Source organism: Pygoscelis adeliae, unplaced genomic scaffold (genome assembly GCF_000699105.1).
Source record: "Pygoscelis adeliae isolate BGI_AS28 unplaced genomic scaffold, ASM69910v1 Scaffold38, whole genome shotgun sequence".
Classification (NCBI taxonomy): domain Eukaryota; kingdom Metazoa; phylum Chordata; class Aves; order Sphenisciformes; family Spheniscidae; genus Pygoscelis; species Pygoscelis adeliae.
The window spans coordinates 142780-162078 of record NW_008825614.1 but is presented as its reverse complement, the minus strand read 5'-3'; the positions used below and the strand labels follow the sequence as shown (position 1 = coordinate 162078).

General features: G+C 45.8%; 1 protein-coding gene across 2 annotated transcripts in view; it reads left to right on the top strand.

Annotated features, from left to right (window-relative positions):
- PRR5 (proline rich 5 (renal)) overlaps positions 1-17761 on the top strand; it is a 65606-nt gene extending 47845 nt beyond the window's left edge. Inside the window, exons 8-9 of one of the 2 annotated variants that reach the window (XM_009332793.1) lie at positions 13827-13965; positions 16860-17761. In XM_009332793.1, coding sequence (XP_009331068.1) covers positions 13827-13965; positions 16860-17410 — 690 coding nt within the window. In that variant the 3' untranslated portion in view covers positions 17411-17761. The remainder of the gene's footprint in view (positions 1-13826; positions 13966-16859) is intronic. The other variant, XM_009332792.1, reaches the window with a different exon arrangement.
- Positions 17762-19299: the final 1538 nt, after the last annotated feature.

Here is a 19299-nt window from a genome sequence, read left to right as displayed (position 1 = left end):
TCATTCTTAACTTGAATTAGAACGTCCCTGCAGACCCTATAATTTTATCGAGTAAGAGGGAGAAGGTTTTAACTAATTGCATTAGTTCATACAGATGTCTTCTGTGGACCCATTTGGGCCAGTAGACTAAAACTGGCATAAAAGATAGCATGGAAGTTTTGAGCAGGAAATGTTCCCACGGTGCAAGAATCCTTTGAGGCAGGGTGCTTTAATACTGTAATTCATGGGTTGTCTACAGGGGGGAACATAAGAAAGTTAATCTAAGCTACCTTTGAAAGAAGATTAATTAAACCTCATTAAAACTCTGTATGGACACTCATTCTGAGAATTAAAGGATAGGAAGGGAAGCGAGTTAAATTAATGACACTTCAATTCTACATCAGAGGCCTAAGCACAATTTATCTAAACAGCTTTCTGTTCTTAATTTAGTGAATATAATTTCATTTTCCTGAGTGTCCCCGGGTAGACAAAGCCACCAGGGAATCGCGGCTGTTGAATTGCCCAGGGCGCTACAGGGGGGGTCCCCAAGAGGTGGCAGTCACTTCTTGGCTGTTACGGCTGACCACAGACCTGAGAGCCGTCCCCAGTGCCACCGGCACTGTGGGTGGTATCTGCCAGCTATGGCAGTGGTGGCACCTGGCACAAAAGGGGAGGACTGTTCGCTCTCCATGACTGAGTTGTGTCCCTGCAGGTAGCAGGGTCAGCCGATGCTGTGGTCAGGGTCGCTGGGGCAGCACCTCCTGTTCTGCCCTGCTGGGATTCTTCTAGCCCTGCTCACGAGAAGAATGGCAAAAGTCACATTTCCAACAGAAAGACTGTGCAGGGTTGTTTCGTAGTGTTGCATACGTGGGTTTCCCTGTGGTTTCTGGAGACGAGCCAACATTGGTTTCCAGTCAGATCTGTCCTGAGCGGCAGCTGGGTGCGGAGTGGCTTGTGTAGTCCCCTGCGCAGCTACCACCACCCCCCTGCCTTCTCACTGCCTAAAGCTTTCCAGCTGAGCGCAGGGCTAGCAGAGTAGCTTTCTGCCAGGAGATCTCAGAGGCAGCCCATGTGCCCGTTCTCCGGCCCTTGAGCCTTTCCTGTGGCAGACACGGGGCTGCACAGCGCTCGCTGGATTTTGAACGCTAGTGCTTGCTGGTAGCACAGCTTCTTCTCCCATCATCTTGCGGGCTGCTTCGTCACTTTTTACCTTCCCATACGTTGCTTTCTGATTCTTTTCCTCCCCTGACCCCATCTATTTTCCCACAGGGCGGAAGGTTGGAAGGCAGAGAGGGAAGTAGCTGGCAGCGTGTTAGTCACATGCAAGACAGCTGGAAGCTTGTCCTTGCAGGCAGCTGTTTCTCTGATCTCAAATTTCCCCCTCGGGTCTTCGATTATGCCCATAAACCGGGTCAAGACCCAGTAGCAGCCGGTTGCAGAGTGCCAGGACACACAACGGGGGGAGCTGCCTGCGCCGCGGGCCCATTAGGTGGTCGTGACTGACGAGCATCTCTCAGCGACGCCTGAACTGCTGAGTCCTCTCGGAGGCAGCGGTGACCTGAGCGAGTTACGGGACCTGGGCTGCCACTAGTGGAAATGCAGATGCTGTGAACCTCTGTTTGCCGTGTAGGCAGTGGGAGCTGGCGCTGGCTGTGGTCTCTGGCCGGCAGCCAGCTGCCCGTCTGGTTTGGGGGCAGCATGGCCAGCACTCCTTGCCCTAGAAAGGGGGTGTCCCCCCGGCAGCAGGCACGGAGCGGTTTGCCCACACGGATTTGAATGGCAACTTTGCGGAAAAGTCCCCTATAATTAGAGAGGAGCGAAACAAATCATCTTCTGTATGAATTGTTTGGAGGCAACTCTGGCAGCTGTTTGCTCTCCGTCAGGAGTGATTTCTCCTGGGATTTTGGTGTTTGCCTGTTTCTCTGTCTATGCTATAGAATTTTGTTATTATGGGAAGATGTGTTTCCATTGAAGCCGACATGGTGATTAAAACAAATTGTATAAAATGCCCTAGCCTCCGCTTTCTCCCCAGAACGTGCACTGAGAATAAAAGTTATGAAGGGTATGGAAGCTCCTGCTCTGCAGTGCCACCCGAGCCCCATCCCCAAGCCTGTCCTCTCCCAGTCTGTGGTTGCTAGTGCAGCACCCTGTGGGGACAGCACGTACCAGGCTGGTGGCACAGGGACTTGTGCAGGCGGTAACTGCTTTGTGGTGTATTTCCTCCAAAAATAAAAAGGCTGTGCGTGGCAATCTGCAAAAGATAGGGGAGTGATTGAACGAGTTTCTCAGAGGCATCCTTTCTCCCATGGTGAGTGGACAGGGTTAATTGTCTTCTATCAGTTAATTTCACAGTCTTACCCTTAGCTCTGCTGTGGCTGCAGAAGAAACAACTATGTGGCACAGTGATATGCGACACGTACTGTGAAATTCATTAACTTGCCACTACCCAATTACTACAGGCAATTAAAAGGTAAACAGTTAATCATGTGACAGAGCAGGATTCAGATTATGTTATTTGATTTAAACCGTTATCTGTTGGGAGCTTTCTCCTGTTTCCAGTGAGCTACCGGGTGGTTGCAGCAAAACTTGTGCAGCGCAGGGTGATAACGGTGTGACAGGTTGTGCCTGTGAGTCAGGCGTGTGGGCAGTCACGCCGAGCGTCCCCGGTATGTTATGGCTTTGCTGCGAGTGAACTGGCTGGCTGTGGTGGCGCGGTTTTGCTGAGAAGCGATCATCCATCAGAAAGAGGGTGGGAGCTGCGGTGGGGCAAGCCAGGGCCACGGAGAAGGGGAGGGGACCGCTCCCGACTCGTGTGCTCTTCAAAATGGATCCAGGGGCCTCCGGTTTGAAGTCATTAGGCAGGGAATTGCGCTTTAGTGCTCTCTGATCCAAATAAAAAGCAAAAAGCAAGCCTGCTGCAATCAAGCAGACGCTGGCAAGAGGAAGAGCCATTGTTTAGCCTGGCTGAAATCTGTCAGAAGGGTATTTTGCAAAATACAGCTGTTGTACTCAGAGTGGCTCTCGCATAAAACCAATTAAATTTCTTCTCCTTGAGCAGCTCGAGCTGTCAGCTGCTTCTATTACCAGCTGCTGTGTATCTCCAAGCCTCCTTTCTTGCTAGTGTGGGTAGACAAGAGCCTTCATGCACTGGGTGCTGTATAAACACAATGAAAATATGGTCTCTGCACTAAAGATCGTGCAGCCTGGTGCAAGAGACGGTAGATGTATCTGGACAGACAAATGGGGAACAGAAGGAAACCAGGAGACAAACATACTAGAAGTGATTTTATGACAAATAATACATCATTGGCCTTAGTGGTCTAGATGTCCTCTAGAGGCTAAGGGCAATGTGGTCCTTCTTGTCCTCTTGTTGTAGGTTGCCTGTTGGGCTCCAAGAAAAAAACCACATCCCTCATTCCTCCTGTATCACTCACTAGCCTTTCTTGTGGTTTCCTTGTTTAGTTGAAGAGAACAAAACCTTGGAAGAAGCAGTGGGGTATTTCCATTGTTTCTCAAAATGTCTGAATCACATGAGGACAGATGTTTAGGCAGTATGAAGCTAATGCAGCTCTGCTAAAACCTGTGTATAGTAGAGGAGGAATTGGGCAGTAGTTTTGTCTGAAAAGTTCTAAAATAAGGTTATATATTTAGCAGTGTTGTTAACATTTAAAACAGAAGCAAGGAGAAGGCTTGCTCCATGGAGGTGGCTGTGTGATATTATGCGAATTAAGTTAAAGCATCAGTCAGCTTTGGAAAAAAGAAAAAGAAAAAAAGACTTTCGTTTCAGTAGTAGGGTCATATCTACAAGAGGTAGGTCAGGGCGCCTGTTGGTTTCAACCACACAGGTTTCCATTACATGTAGATCTACCACGGTTGTTGCAAGAATTGCTGAATGCTGCAGAATTTTGCCAGAGCGTGGAGTTGCCAGCGTGCATGACCCTGCCATGTGATGGGGACGAAGGAGGGCAGGTCAGCCCTTTAGAGCCACTCATACTATCACATCCCTACTCTGTGTACTATTTGCATTTGAGGACTATGCTGCTCGGTGCTCTCTGGCTGTAAACTCAGATTTTGTGTCCTTTTTATTTTCTACACATTGGGTTGTTGAGAGGGGGTTTCTGCTCTAGATCCAGTCAGTTACTTTCCAAGTATTTTGAATTCACAAAGACTTTTTTATTGAAATTGAATTGTTCTGTAGGAATGTGTTGCTTTCAGCAAAGCTTTTGCTGCAAGCCAGGAGGGCTCAAGCAGGCCCCGGCTGCTGGGCACCTGGGCTCCAAAATGAATGTGTTCTGGGATTGATGGAAGCTTGACCTCCTTGTGCAAGAGAATAACCACAAAGCACTCGCTCAGGAGTGCGCTGCTCTGTTCCCAGTTGTACCGGTGGCTTGCTCCCTGCCTGCACAAGCATCAGGCTGAGGGCAAGCAGCTGTCCTGAGTGGCTGGTTGCCCTAGCAGGCAGCTGCCCGTGGGTGGTGACTGAACCACACACCTTCTTAAGCCAGGGTAGATAGGTGATCTGGAAATGGTCTGCTGCTTTCTGGCTCACAGGGGTGAGTTGTTGGTGGTGAAAATTCTGTCACTACCAGAAATAGCAAAAATTTTAAAAATCCAGAAGGCACGGCTGACAACATTTGCTCAGTCTGTTCAAGCGTATTTCAGAAAAGAAGAAAATTCACAGAGTAGATTCAGTCACCCGCAAAGGATGAAGCAGGATGGAGGATGCTGAGGGATGAACGTTCATTAATGATTTAAAAGGGGAGTGTGGCTGTGAAAGGCAGTATCAGAAACCCTCACAAGTAGGTAACAGCAGTCAAGTTAATGTTTGCAGCTCTTCAAAAGTGTTTCTTGGATGTCTCTTCAAAAGAGCCTGGATACACTGAGGGAGGGCTCTGCCATCCTTTTTTCTGTTTGAGTACCTGCCTGAAAATAAATGCAAGATGGATTTTCTTGTAATAAATGTTAAATGAGGAAACACTCGGAGCCAAGACTTGGTAAAAGACTTGAATGCTCAGAGTTAAAAGTCATCAATTCCCCAGCAAGGTTAGATGAGCTTAATGTGTATAGATCAGCAAGAACTTCAGAAGGGAGCCTAAAAAATGAGAAGCTTTATTCTCTTGGACATTAAACATCACATCTAATTATTTGGTAACTGGCAGGGTGATCTCTGCATGGGGCTGCACATGTGCTTCCGTGTACGTGTGTGTTTGCCTGTGAGTGTAATGTGGCAGTGCCAAAACATTTGTAAATACAGATAAACTAACTCCAGCTCAAATTTATTCCATAAACAGCTCTTCAGAGACACTCACCTATGCATAGATTCATTTGGTGGGTTGTTTCAAAGTCACATTAGCTTATTTGACTGAGGTGATTGCAGCTCTCATCTGTGCTCAGGGGAGTCACTTAGGAATCAGATGACCTCTAGCCCTAAAACCATGAAAGGCAGAAATACATACCATTATTTTTGGTGGATCTTTATTAGCAAACTGGCTGTTCAGCTTCTGCAGGATCCTAAGCACTGTATTGAAAGCCTCCAAGTAACTTCCTTACTTCTAATCATTTCATATCTTTTACTTATCTTCAGTCTTCATCTTCTGCTTTGTCTTTTGCAGTCTCATATAAAATGTTTAATAACGGTTTAAGGAAAAATAATACATTGATTTCTGTGGGTCAGGGGAAGACTAGCCTGTTCTTGGTGTTTGATCCTTTCTGGAAAGAAAAATCCTATTGCTATCTTTCTGCAGCTGAGCCATTTAAAAAACTCTCACCAGCCTAACACAAACCGTATCTGGGTGTTTTGTCTTCCTTATCTTTTGTCCTTGCCTCAGTGCCACCAATGAAAGGAAGAGAGAGACACAGCAGCTTCTCACACTGACATTGACATAACTTGGCACTTGCTGCAGATTAAAGTGAATATGACAAGATCTTTATTTCTGAGGCAGTCACAGGGATCTGAAGTGCTGACTTCTGTCAATACAGCAATGGCAAGCCTCTCTGCCTTTCCCTCCCGTGAATGCTGTTGCTATGAGAAAAGCAAGAGGAAGAGATGAGACAAGACATGATTTAACCCTTCAAATATTCTAGGCTTTACCAGTATGCCAGTGGCTCAGGATAAAATGAAGAGAGGAAAAAATAATGTGAGGCAACACTACTGAGGGCTCATAACGATACAGCCATGAATTGTGCAGCTGCATCTGTCCAACACGTGCAAAAAGGATACCAGTGCCTAGGAGTAGACATGTAACGCATAGGGCACAAACTCCTGTGGTAGTAAACCAGTATAAAATTACTAACCTAACAGGGTTTATTCTGACTTAATTGAGAATTTGATGTACAAGTCCTACTTTTCACATTTCCTCCCACCATGAGATACACCTGTTTGTGAACACACATAGCATAGTCTTAGAGGTTTACTGAAAATGAGTCCATTATGAATTCTTAGCCACCTCCACCGGGCTGATGTAAGCCTCTGAGTGGGGAAACTGCTTTCTACCAGCTTGTCTGCAACGGCGTGGCCTCCATTTCTCCCCAGCCCAGGCACATTTTGTCGTTCTGCCTTTGGACTGCTGCAGAGAAAGCCCCATGGGGAAGAGGGCACACATAGTTTAAGTGGATCAGGTTCAGTTTAGTCAACACAGGCTTGGACAAAGCAAAATTTAGTCCCTGCTTGAAGCAGTTTTGATCCTGTTTTGAGTCTGTTTCCTAAAGGCTAAAAAAACGTCTGAGTTGTCTGCTTGGGATGAAAGTGGCATGAATCATCAGGGAAACTCAGGAGGAAGTACCTGAAATTTTCTATCCTGGCAAACACAGACAAGTGAGCTAGAAGCAGGAGCAGGAAGATTAAACTCCCAGTCCTTGACCCCTTTCTGCTCCCAGTTAGTTTGATGCAGGGCATTTCTTTTTACTGAGATGTCTCTTCAAAATGGATCAACTTATCTTGTAGTCCCTCTAAGTGAGCTCCCAGCGTTTAACTCAATGTTTTTATAGGGCTTGAAGCACTTGGATGGAGAGTCGTGTTGTGTCCAGTTCTGGGCTCCTCAGTACAAGGGAGACATGGACATACTGGAGAGAGTCCAACAAAGGGCCATGAATATGATAAAGGGACAGGAGCATCTCTCATGTGAGGAAAGGCTGAGAGAGCTGGGACTGTTCAGCCTGGAGAAGAGAAGGCTCAGAGGGGATCTTACCAATGTTTATAAATACCTGAAGGGAGGATGTAAAGAAGATGAAGCCAAGCTCTTTTCGGTGGTGCTCAGTGACAGAACCAGGCGCAGCGGGCACAAACTGAAACACAGGAGGGTCCGTCTGATCATAAGGAAACACTGTTTTACTGTGAGGGTGACCGGGCACTGGCACAAGTTGCCCAAAGAGGTGGTAGAGTCTACCTCCTTGGAGACATTCAGAAGCCGTTTACACATGGTCCTGGGCAACTGGCTGTAGGTGGCCCTACTTGAGCAAGGAGGGGTTGGACCAGATGACTCTAGAGGTCCCTGCCAACCTCAGCCATACTGTGATTCTGTGAATATCAGGATTTCATCAATATAAGTGGAAAAAATAATCACTCTCTCCATGTCTTATGTTTTCACCCTGTTTTCACCCTTTCTGGCTTGGGCTGGACTGCCAGCTGACATCACTCAGTGTAGTTCTACTAACTTAAATTAACGTTCAGAGTTAAGCTGAATAATTGTTGCCAACGGTCTGGTCTTCCCTTGGACAACAGAAGAGTTCAGCTTTGCACTCGCTCACCTCACAAATAGGAGAGCTGCAACTACACGAGGAAAGCACCTAGTGAAAGTACCAAAGAAATCCATCCTCTCCCTTGTTCAGAGGATTCAGGAGTTAGGCTGGTTCTTTGTTTCTGGAAACTAGTTATTCTATCAATTATTGACCATCTTCATCTTGTTGGTTAAATAATTTCTAGCACGGATTGTTTATGCTTAAGAGCTACTGCAAAGTCCCATGCAGCAAGTTTTTACATCACGATTTGCCAGAAGCACCAACATATGCTACAAGAAAGCCTGCACTGAGCGTACCCTATTTCCTCTTTTTTTTTCATGCACTTTTCCTACTATCTCTGTTAGCAAGAAAATGTTGAATTTAGTTAACTTTTGGTCTGACACTGTACGGCTGATTCTACGTACTGTGTTACCCTTGGTGTCAAGATAGCAAAGGCTGAGAAGAATCCGTTATTACATCTGATACCTCCATGAGTTTACTTATGAGTCTGCATTTACTCCATGTGTAAATGGAGGCCAGATGCTGCTCCACATGTAATTCCATTTGTATAATACCGGGGGATTCGCTCTGCGGGGCTGACTCCCAGGGAACAAGGTGGGCAGTTGGGGGTGAGGGATCCCAATGTATCCACCTACTTGGGCTTCCTGATTTTGTGTTGGAGCCCAGGCAGTTGCAGCAAGGGATATAAGAGCGAGATCTTTGAGTTTTTCAGTAGAGTGTTGTGTAAGTCCGCTGAGGATGGAAGAAATGGGGGCAGGAGGCTCCCATGATGATTCTCAGCAGTGCAGTAAGAGCAGCAGCTCTGAACAGCTGCGCGCAGGAGGACAGCTTCGGCTGTTTGGGCAACAGTCGCTGCTCCAAGGGCCACTGTGGTCTCCTCCAAAGCATGAGGCTGGGTGGGCCTGGTCAATGAAAATGCCACAGTGCTTTAGAGAAAACAAAAATGCTACACGTCTGGGGACCACTCCTGAAGCCTCTTTTCACCAAGTAATCCAAAACATAACTTTGCTGCCATAGGTTTGTGTGTGAGCATTACAAGATCAGTAAAAATTAGATGATTAGGTATTAGATGATATTCAGTATGTGTATGTGTCTATTCAAAGTAAGATGGAGGGATGCAGACCTCAATCCAGAACGTGTCTCATAACATACCTGGGAGCACATGCTGTGCTGCTAGCAGTGCACGTGGCAGGGACCGGTGGCCCATTTCTCCCCAATTTCTCCTCACGGTGATTTCATGCCTGCCTTGAGACTGGGCTGCTCTGTGTTGCTCAAGTTTTAGAAGGTTAGGTACGATGCAATGAAAGGTGTTACGTGCACCAAAGTGGGATAACAAGTAGTCATGGCCTGTAAGGGCACTGGTTTCCAAATCTCTTACAAGCAAGGCTACTGCTATCTCTTTGACTAAAATAAGAAGCAGATCTTGCTGTTCATGCGGTCACCGGAGTGTGCACTGCAGTCTGCACACCCTTATCAATTCTCCACCAGCACTGTTGGCTGAGTAATGCGTGTTTTCACTACAGATATTATTCTGTGTCTGCCTTGCAGTATGTATGTCTTGCAACTTTTCTTTTCAGTTTTCCCTGGGAGTAGTTGGGCAACTATTATTACCCAGTATTTGTCAGATTATCGCCGCTGCATGTGTGTTTCTTTCAGTCATATTGATCTGACCCGTTGCCAATTAAACGCATTAAGAAATGCATTTCTTTCTTTTTCTTTCCTCCAAGGAATCTGCTGCTTTTAAGCAGAAAATAGTTACATTTCTTAGCTGTTTTCCTGTGTGGTTAAGACAGGGCAGTACATGAGGCCAGGACCTCATTTTGCGTTTGGGCTTGACCCTGTAAACACTTCCTGCAGCACGTTTCGTTTCACGTAGCACCAGGTCAGGACTGCTTCAACAGTAGGTCATGGCTTTTTGTTGGTAGACCAGGGTGGAGGCCAGCTGCTAAAGATGGCCCAGCAGATCCGAGCTGAGACACCGCAGCGGACCCAGGCTGAGGACACCCCAGCAGACTGAGGTTCGGGGTGTGTTATTTGGCCATGAGCTGAGCTGTATACGGGCACTTCCTGTCCCATGGGCAGAGGACTTTGCTATTCTGGGTCATCAAGTCACCAAGAGTAACGATTGCTGAAATGACTTCATTAAATCATCTAGAAGTCTGGTTTCTACTCCTTTCTTTCTTGAGTCCAGAAGTTGGTAACCCCGGAACTGGCTCACGGCTGTTCCTGCTTGGTGTCTCCTGTGGTAGAGCTGCTCCCACGTCAAGCACCAAGACGTGCTGTGCCTCCCTTGGTGCCATGTCCGCTCCTGGCAGGGTGCTGGCCTTGGCTGCAGAAGGCCTGCCTACTTTGCCCACTCTGACCTGGGGGAAGACAGACTTTATTTTATATTTTATTATATTTTTATTTTTATTTTATTCTATTTTATTCTATTTTATTTTTCATCTAAAAGCTATCCATCCGTTTGTCAATTGAAATAGGAGGCAATCTTCTACCACCAGTACTTACTCGTGTAAACATGCTGATCAGCTGAAACATTAAAGCTAAAGTTGAGTGCTACATCATTTAATCAATGACCAGTGTATACTTCAGCACATCTACAGTTGCAGCTGGGGGTGAAGTAGTTCCCACAATTATGTCCAGTTGTTAGGGTACACTTAGGCACTGGAGATCTCTTTTTCATGTATCATTTATTAGGTAAATGGTCCTAAATGTAATACTCGGTGCTGAAGAGAGACGTGAAAAGCAACTGAGACAGACCACCATTTCTGGATGTTACTAGTGGTGGGTGCTATTAGTCAGAATTGGAAACTGTAAAAGACCTATGACCTTTTATAAGTACTCAGCAAACACTAAGTTGCTGCTAGTCAGTTAAAAGCAGTTTGGTGTTTAATAGTGGTTTATGATTATTTTCAGACACAGATGAGTGAGGAGTTACCTGGGGCAACTTGCTGTTGTCCAGCCAGAACTGAAGCAGCCTGTGGTAAAGATGAATACAGAGAGGCTCATAACAGCAGAGCAGCTCAGCAGATGACAGAGCGCTTGCCCAGGGCCTGAAAGAGGAGCTCAGGATGGATGTGGGGTATTACAAAACAGCAGATATCAAGGGGATGAAGCAAAGGCTTAAAATGAAAGGAGTCAGGCATGAGAGAGTGATGGCCACGTGGAGATCCAGCTAAGGCACTGAAGTGGAATAACATGAACCAAGCATCAACAAAAAGCAGCCAGGAGAAGCAGGTAGCAAAAAGAACAGCCAGCAGCTAGGTTTATTCCTAGCCTCTTGGCATGCATGAGACATCCCTTTCAGCTGTGCCTGATAGCCAGAGGACATGACAGCTTTAGCTGTAGCTCTTTTGTCTCCAACTATTGTGATTTATGTCCTCAGTTCTCTGGGCTGGCGCCTCGCCTGCCATCAAGAGAGTGAGGCATTGCAGGATTTTTAGGGTAAGTCATTTTTCAGTCAATGATGTAACCCACCAATTCCCAAGATTTCAAGACAGTTGGATGAAGTGGTGAATATACCTATTCTTCTGCTGGTGGCTGCTCTGCCCACCAGGAGTACTTAAGAAAGAAATGCAGGAAAAACTCTTTTACAGGAGTTCAGGACATTGTCTGCAGCCTGTTACACTCCTGCTCTCACAGAAACTCCACACCGAGAAAATGGTTTAAGGGAACTGCCCCATCGGGTGCCTGCAGGAAGGCCTGGAACAATGGCTAACGCAGGAAGGATGTTGCAGGTGGATACGGCATGTTTGTGCCAAGGTGCAGAGCAGAAGAGAAGTCACCACGGCTCTAGCGGACGCCAGATGTTTTATGACTTTTCAGTATGTTTTGAAAAGCATCCCGTGGATGATCGCAGAACTGAGGAATAAGACTAATGGCAGGCTGTGTTAATACTGGGTGGTTTTACACTGTAAAGGTGGTACTTTGTGGCCTCTTCACTTCAAAGGTGGGAACTAAAAGAGGCTGAAGTGAAAAGAGGGGTGGAGATTAGCACCGCTCTTGGGAGAGCAGGAACGAAGGTTGAGGGCAAGACTGAAGAAGCTGATGCAAGTGGTTAGGGAGTTGGGTTTTTGAGAGAAGAGGGTGTTTCTTGGGAGCAGTGAGCCAATGGGCTCTCCAGGCACAGCAGCTGCAGGCAGCGGTGGCGGGGACAAGGCAAATCCATGCCCCAGCACAGCTGCTCCCTGGCCCCATGATGGAGGGGTGTCACAGCAGCTGGAGCTTGGGGGTTCAGTCTCCGTTCTCTCTGCTCACCCCAGGAGCCTACCCCAACCCAAGAAGTCTGGGCATGAGCAATGCTAAATATCACTGGCTTTTGCCACTAGTATTATATATCACATTTAGGAGACCGGTTCCAGAGGTAATTGGAGTGGGAGCCTGGAGCAGATGGCCTAACACACTGGCCTTTGCCAGTGGGTTATGAGCTTGATGCGATCATGAATAAGTAGAAAGGTGTCAGGGATGTTGCCCTTCTGAGGGCTGAAAAGATCTTGGCTAAATCCCAGCAAGACAGGAGGAGAAACCTTGGAGCAGATCGCAACACAATAAAAATTGAGACCCTTCTGTTATTTGAAACCTTTTCTCTGATACAGGCCAACAAGGACTTTGAATTAATATGTGCACCTTCACTAAGTCTTCTGAATTATTCCTATGTTATTTTTGTCTGGTTTTAATTGGTTGAATATCTGCGGGCTCATTCTGCTGTTACTTTGGTGTTTGCAAGCTTTCAGATTCACTGCGTGTGCCCTTGTGTTCGTATTTGTATTTGTGACTCTCCCGAAGTTTTACAGGACATAGCACGTCTCCAGAGATTGTTATTCATTATTTAAAACCCGCTGAATTGGAATCCAAATTCTATCCATTCTCTGTGGGCCATTATTTATTTTCCATTCATAAACTTTTATCAAGTAACACCAGGCAGCATTCAGGCAGCGCAGCAGCCAAGAGGCGAAGTAAGCCATTCACAAACACATCTCGGGCTGATAGTCACCCGTAGACACTGGTTGGTGAATCATACTGAGCAGCAAATACGGCCTGAACATCAGGATCCTTTCACATGCTGAAGGAAGTGTTGCAATTTTACTCATTTGATCTTCATATTGCTCTCTGGAGGCTTTCATCCCAACTGTTTCTTTTTACAATAATTCGGGGACATATTATGAAATCTGGAATTCTGCTAAATTCAAGCCAGCTTCTTGCTCAGTATGACATTTAGGATCTTAATTCTGCAACAAGTTACATCAAACATATGGCCACATAGCAACACACTAAAATGTGAATTTACTTCGAGTTGCAAGAGGAATCCTACACACGAGTATCCAGGGCTCTGCTCAGACAACACAGGAGCACGCATGCTGCAGCTCCAAGTGGAAGGGAGACTACAGCTCCACGGGGTTTTCCTGTCACCTCTGCAGCCTTATAAGTCCATTTGTGGGTGAAAGTGCAGAGTTGACAGCTAAGGGCAAAAGATTTTGCCTGTGTGTGAATCCTACCATGCTAGTTATAATGTGACCTTTCTCTGGATAGTGGCGAGTGCCAGGGAGGGGGTGAGGAAAGAGATACAGACGTCTTCACTCTGAATATTTCTTGTTGAAAATAATCCTGGAAGAAATATTTCTGAGAGTCTCAGTTTCACCTTTTTCTTAACCCTGCTGGTATTGCTTAGATGGCAGTGACACCCTGTGGTACCAGCCGCTGGTGCAGCACTCGGGCGGTAGTTCGTTCAGGAAGTCAGTATAAGATGCAATAACAAAAAGTCTAGGGATGTTTTTAATTCATCTTCACAGACCGCATCCTCCATCCTCCCTGAGTGCCTTTGCACTAAGCCGGATATACCGTTCTGGATTTAAATGTCCTGGAAGTAGCTACTGCCTCTTTCTGAGCATTTGTGCAGTGCCTGCATGGTGGGTCTCTCTGGTTCGACTCACATCTCTTGGCTTTACAAGTAAGAGGAATCAGCTGTAGTAACAAACCAGTATTGCATCACGGTGCACCTTTGCTATATAACTTAGTGAAAATGCTTGCTGCCTTTCTGCTTGCCCCGGTGAGCAAGGAAAGCTTCTGGCTGGAGGGGACAGTGCTCATCTTGGGTATTTCCTCTCTTTCAGGGGGTTCATGAGTCGAAAGGTGTGACTGAAGATTATTTGAAACTGGAATCCCTGATCCAGAAAGTCGTTTCGCCTTACTTGGGCACATACGGTCTGTATTCCAGTGATGGACCCTTCACGCACTCTTCCTGTATCTTGGGTAAGAATAACAGAGACTCAATTTGACGTAGCACAGAGGGCTTCACCAAAACCTTGGTACACACAGGGCCAGGGCCCACATGAGAGGAGACTGCCAGTATTGACGCAATGTGGTCAGGCTCCTTTTCTAAGGCCATGCTCTTTGCGATGTGCAAAGTCACAGTGAAACTTGCCGGTGGCAGAAGATGAAAACATAACATAACAGAAGATGAAAACATAACATCATCATAACAGCACTCATTAATAAATCTGTGAATCTAGAGTGTGTTTAGCATTTCCATTCTACCTTTTAATGAGAGCGCTTTAACACAGGATGCTTTATGGTCAGTGAGAGGAAGAAGCAAGAAGCCATTTCTAGAGTGCTGAGTAGTGTCTGTTCATTAGTGCACAAAGGTCATACAAGGCTGTTTCAAGCAGGGGAGAGAGTAGGAATTTGTCTTAGAAAAGACTAACGGATAAGCCTTCAAACACGTAAAAGCTTTCTGCAGAGTGGAAAGTAATAAGCTGTTCTCCATCCCACTGGAGATAAGAAAAATAGAGTGGACCATGTATAGCAGGGGAAATTCAGATTACATGGAAGGAAAAATCTCTAATGTCACATAAACCGCCTCTGGAGGCTGTTGAATCTTCCCTGCTAGAGGCGCTATATACATGTCACATACATAGGCATCCATAAGGAGCAAGGTGGGTAAACGCGGTCCTGCCTGGTGGCAGAGGCTGAGTGACCTTCTTGAGTCCCTTCCAGCTTACTTTCTATGATACTTTGAGCTCTGAAGCATTCAGTGTCTTCCCGTGAAGGCAAGATTTGGCCAAGATGAAGGTCTTCTGAATATCCCACATAGTAGTTCAAACTGTTGAAAATGCAAGGGGGATACTACCAGTGTAAATCAAAAAGGAAATGTGGTAGTACCTGAATATTTTAATGTAAATACTGTGATGGCCTGCTTGAGAAAACAGAGGGGAAGATAAGTTCAATTGTGTGTTTTCTATGCAGTCAATTTAATCTGTTTGCTTGTCAGAAATGGTCAATAAAGTAGTTGATTGTTCCTTGAAGCCGAATGGAAAACTGGATGTATTGCAGTAGGCATTTAAGAAACAAATCAGTTTTACGTGAATAAATAGAGGCCAGTTATTTACGGAAAATGGTTCAGGATTACTACTTTGTATTCATTGCTTGCCATTAAAAGGCCACAAGCATTTAAATGGAGCCCCAAATTGACGTTTTCCAAATACAAGCTTTTGTATGTCAGGACAGAAGAAACGCACCCAAAGAGAATAAAACTCCAGGGAAATGGATTGTTAGAAAATAAATGTTGTATTACATGACTGCAGAAGATAGGAAGGTTTTGATGAACCAGGCACTTCCCCTTGCTGCGGTCTGGGGTGTAGATCTGTAGCAGTACCCCTGAATAGGTCTTATTATAGTCAATGAACTTGGATCCAAGGGAGCTGAGCGCGTAAGTCTCTGCTGCTTTTAAACTAACGCATCTAGTTCTGCCCAACTGTTTTGGTAGCATGATTTAAAACTGTGACATATTGTCCTTGGGACTGGTGAGGCCACTGACCTCTTTTCTTCCCTGTCTGACCAACACACCCAGCCTTCCCTCCCAGCCAAGCCTTGGTGTGACCAAAAAGCCAGAGTTCCTGTGGCAGGGCAGCCCCAGGGAACCTTTTCTGTTTGCCAGGTCAAACTCCTAACAAAGAAAAAGTCCAAAAGTGAATTTGGCTCAGCTGATTTCACTGCTCGCTGAGGCAGACACAACTGCAAAATACAATCTTAAGTACAGAAACTGGCTTTTTTTGTAGTACAGCATATGATTGGAATTTGTGTCCAGGTAAGCACGTAATTATACATAAGTATAATTTTAGAAGACTGGCATTTGTAAAGGAAATTGTGTGGTTTTCAGGGGAACATATACAAGCATCCCGATTTAAAGCAGAGAGTTTATATGCAGTGGCTGTGCTTGACTTCCAGTGCGTAACTGGATTCCCTTCTCCAGCCGTGCCCCTTTCATGGGGATGGCAAAGTGAGAGTAGCAGGAAGAGAGCTTCAAAAGTGAGACCTATTATTCACACTACTTTTTTCTTTAGCACAAGTGAGTCTGAGCACTGAGGTCTGCAAAAAGTTTGCGTGACGGTCATTTTGATCTAGCTGCCGGAGAGCACTCCAGCCCTAAACCACTGGTGGCGGATCTCCGTGCTGACTTGCTGCCACCTGCTGCTCATTCTTTGGAAAGAGCCCACTTGTTTAACAGCAGCATTTGTACAATCACTGCTGGATCGAGTGCAGGTTTGTCCCCCAAAAAGGTTGCTGTGGGCACTGCCCTCCAGTTAATGTTTCCAAACACTCGTCGTGCTCTCTCCTTGTATGGTCTCTGAATGGTGCTTTGAATCTTAAGTTTTTCCAGAATTATTAATAAGACTGCCTGTCTTAATCCTTGTGACCCAAATTTGAAGAGACCCGATTTTCCCAGGGTGGGTGGAAGAGTTAGATTTCAACTACTAGAAATTAGAGATGACCTTTATAGCCTGAACAAGAACAGACTTGCGCTTTCTGTTCTTGTCTAAAGAAAGTGTTTGCAATTGTCTATCAGGTCTCCCACAATATTTACTGTTTTACTCCAGCTGCTGAAGTTGTATGAGTATGAGGAGTATCTCAGCTATTACTTGTAAAGATATGTTTGGGGTCTTCAATATGCTAAAGAAATCTAGGAAATCTGAATCCTGTGGATCTATAAAACCAGCAAAATGTATTCTTGAATGACAAAAACTTTTTTAAGAAGAAAAGCTCGTGAATATTCAGGCCTTGACTTTTCTTCTGAACACTTGTAATCATTAATACCACAAAAATGGGAGACTTTGTAGATATTACTCTGGATCTCTCTCTATTTACAGAGAAGCGGTTCTTCAGGCGTTCAAAATCGGGTGACATCCTTGCCAAGAACCCCGTGGTACGATCGAAAAGCTACAACAATCCACTGCTGACGCCAGTGGCCGAGTATGAAACTGAGGGCATGGCTGCCAATGGAACGGGCATCCGAAGGCACTCTGTTTCGGAAATGACCTCCTGCCTGGAGCTACAGGGGTACTCCAACCTCACCACCATCATGGACAACGGTTCCAAGAGCTCCATGACGGCCACGAAAAGCTCTCTGTCAGGGGACCAGGAGAGGCCCAGCACCGGGTCAGTGCAATGCTCTAGCAAACTCAGCACGGTTGAGCAACAGAAAGGACTCTTCCACTCGATGGACGACCCACATAGGTCTTTTGAGCTGGACAGGGACCCTTCCTTGATTCCAGTTCCTTCTTCCAGCCCTGAGAACATAGTGGATCAGATTTTGGAGTCGATCGACTCTGATTCTGAAGGCATTTTTATTGATTTTGGCCGAGGCTGTTCCAATTCATCAGCATACAATGTGGATGTGAACAGACAGAGCATCATGTGAAGGACATTGGGAGACAAACCTTGGGTTTTAATATTATATATGAAAGTTACTAACGCATTGAGTCGGACTATGGGCAAGCTATATATGTCTAGGGCAGAACCTCTGTTGTAGGTCATCACAGCTGTACTGAAGTACACAAAAGTTTACAGCAGGCGGGAATCTGCTGCGAGGGGGAAGAAACTCCAACCACTTCTCCCTGTCCCTGTCACTCTGCAGTCAGATTTCTTATTGTCTTTATAAACTTAGGGGTTCACAAGCTGACAAGTGTCTGGTAAAATGCTAAAAACACAGCTGGCAGTGTTCGTTCAGTAAAACAGCCTAGCAAATAGCTGTGTTCACTTTAAATTTTCTCAAGAGATTTCCTGTAGACAGCAGGTTGTTCTCTGAACTGTAACACTTCAGCCAGAGTAAAAACATATCCTTTTAAAAAAAAAACAAAAAAACCCAGAGGCTGTGGGCCGTCGTGCCACAGAATACAGTGATAAAGAAGTCTCTTTTAATCTTTTTCTTGTACATCTTGTATGCACTCCTTTGCCTAATGGTGAGTTAGAGTTCTTGAAGAAAGGCAAATAAACAGAAATGTGCTACCTGATGTCACACGATACCTCATGTCTCACGTTCTGTTTCACAGCCAATACCTTGTGTCTATGAGAGAGTTGTCTTGAAACTGGCTTTTAAGGCCCTGTTAATTTGCTCTGAATGTGGCACTTCCAAGAAATCTGTGCACTGTCGACTCCTGGAGCATCCGTTGTATGGAGAGATTCCAGCAGAATTCAACTTACTGGTTTGCTAAATAAATAAAAATATGGCCTCTCGGTGGAAATCCTCATTATATATTTATATTCTTAAAGAAATACAATAATGCATATATTGTCAATTATGTATTGATATTTGGGGAGCGTGAACCTTGCAGCTCTTCTCATCCTCCCCAAAGAGCACTCCCAGCGCTGTGAATCTCCCTTGCAGTAACATGGTGTTGTAGAAGAGCTGTGTCAGTGGTTTTACAGAGGATTGATGCACATGATACTAAGGTGAAGTAGAAATCCTGATGCCTGACAGATGTTTGATCGGATGGTTTTACAGTGAAGAAAGAGCTACTTCAGGTCACTCCATTCTAGGCATCTCCTCTGGAGGAGAGAGTCAGTAACTCCTGAGCTGCTCAGCAGAGACTGGTCCTCAGTTCGGTCTGGCAGCACCTGGTGCGTAGCTCGGATGCTTAAGGACTCTCCAGCTTCGCTCTGCACTTGCACTGCTGACCCCAACATTCGCCAAACTCTTCTCCGGGTTTTGACGACGTTTCTAGGCTCAAGGCCCCACTTCTGATACTTAATTTCCTTTGGCCTCACTACTTGATCTTTTGGAAAGTGTGAGCTCAGTCTTTTGCTACTGCCCTGCTTCACTGCTGGAGATTTCAGCTTCCGGATGGATGTGCAGGCTCCCCATAACACACAGATTTGAGAACCTCAGAAGCCAGCTGAGGAAGGAGCCCCGTAAGCGAGGCAGAGGCTTGGTGTCTGTTTTGCTTCTTTGTGTTTGGCATGTTCAGCCGTGCAGCCTCCCCTACAGGTAGGCACTTAAGTTAGGTCATACTTAAAAGTTTCTTTAAACAGAGAGAAATAATTGCTTCTATGTCCCAGCGGTCTCAAACCTAACAGCCAGGGACCACACCTGGTTGGGACCATCCGATGTGGGGCAGAGTCAGTGTGGAAGTACTTAACACCAACTGGCAGAAATCCAGGTGCTCTCCCTCAGCGAGAGCCGCTCCGGTGCCTGGGGGGATCTTTGAGGTCCAATAAACGAAACAGCTTCGGATGCAGCCCCCTAACTATCCCTCTGGATGTGCAACTAAAAGCTGCAGATTATCAGGTCACCCATTTGGCCGCTTCCTG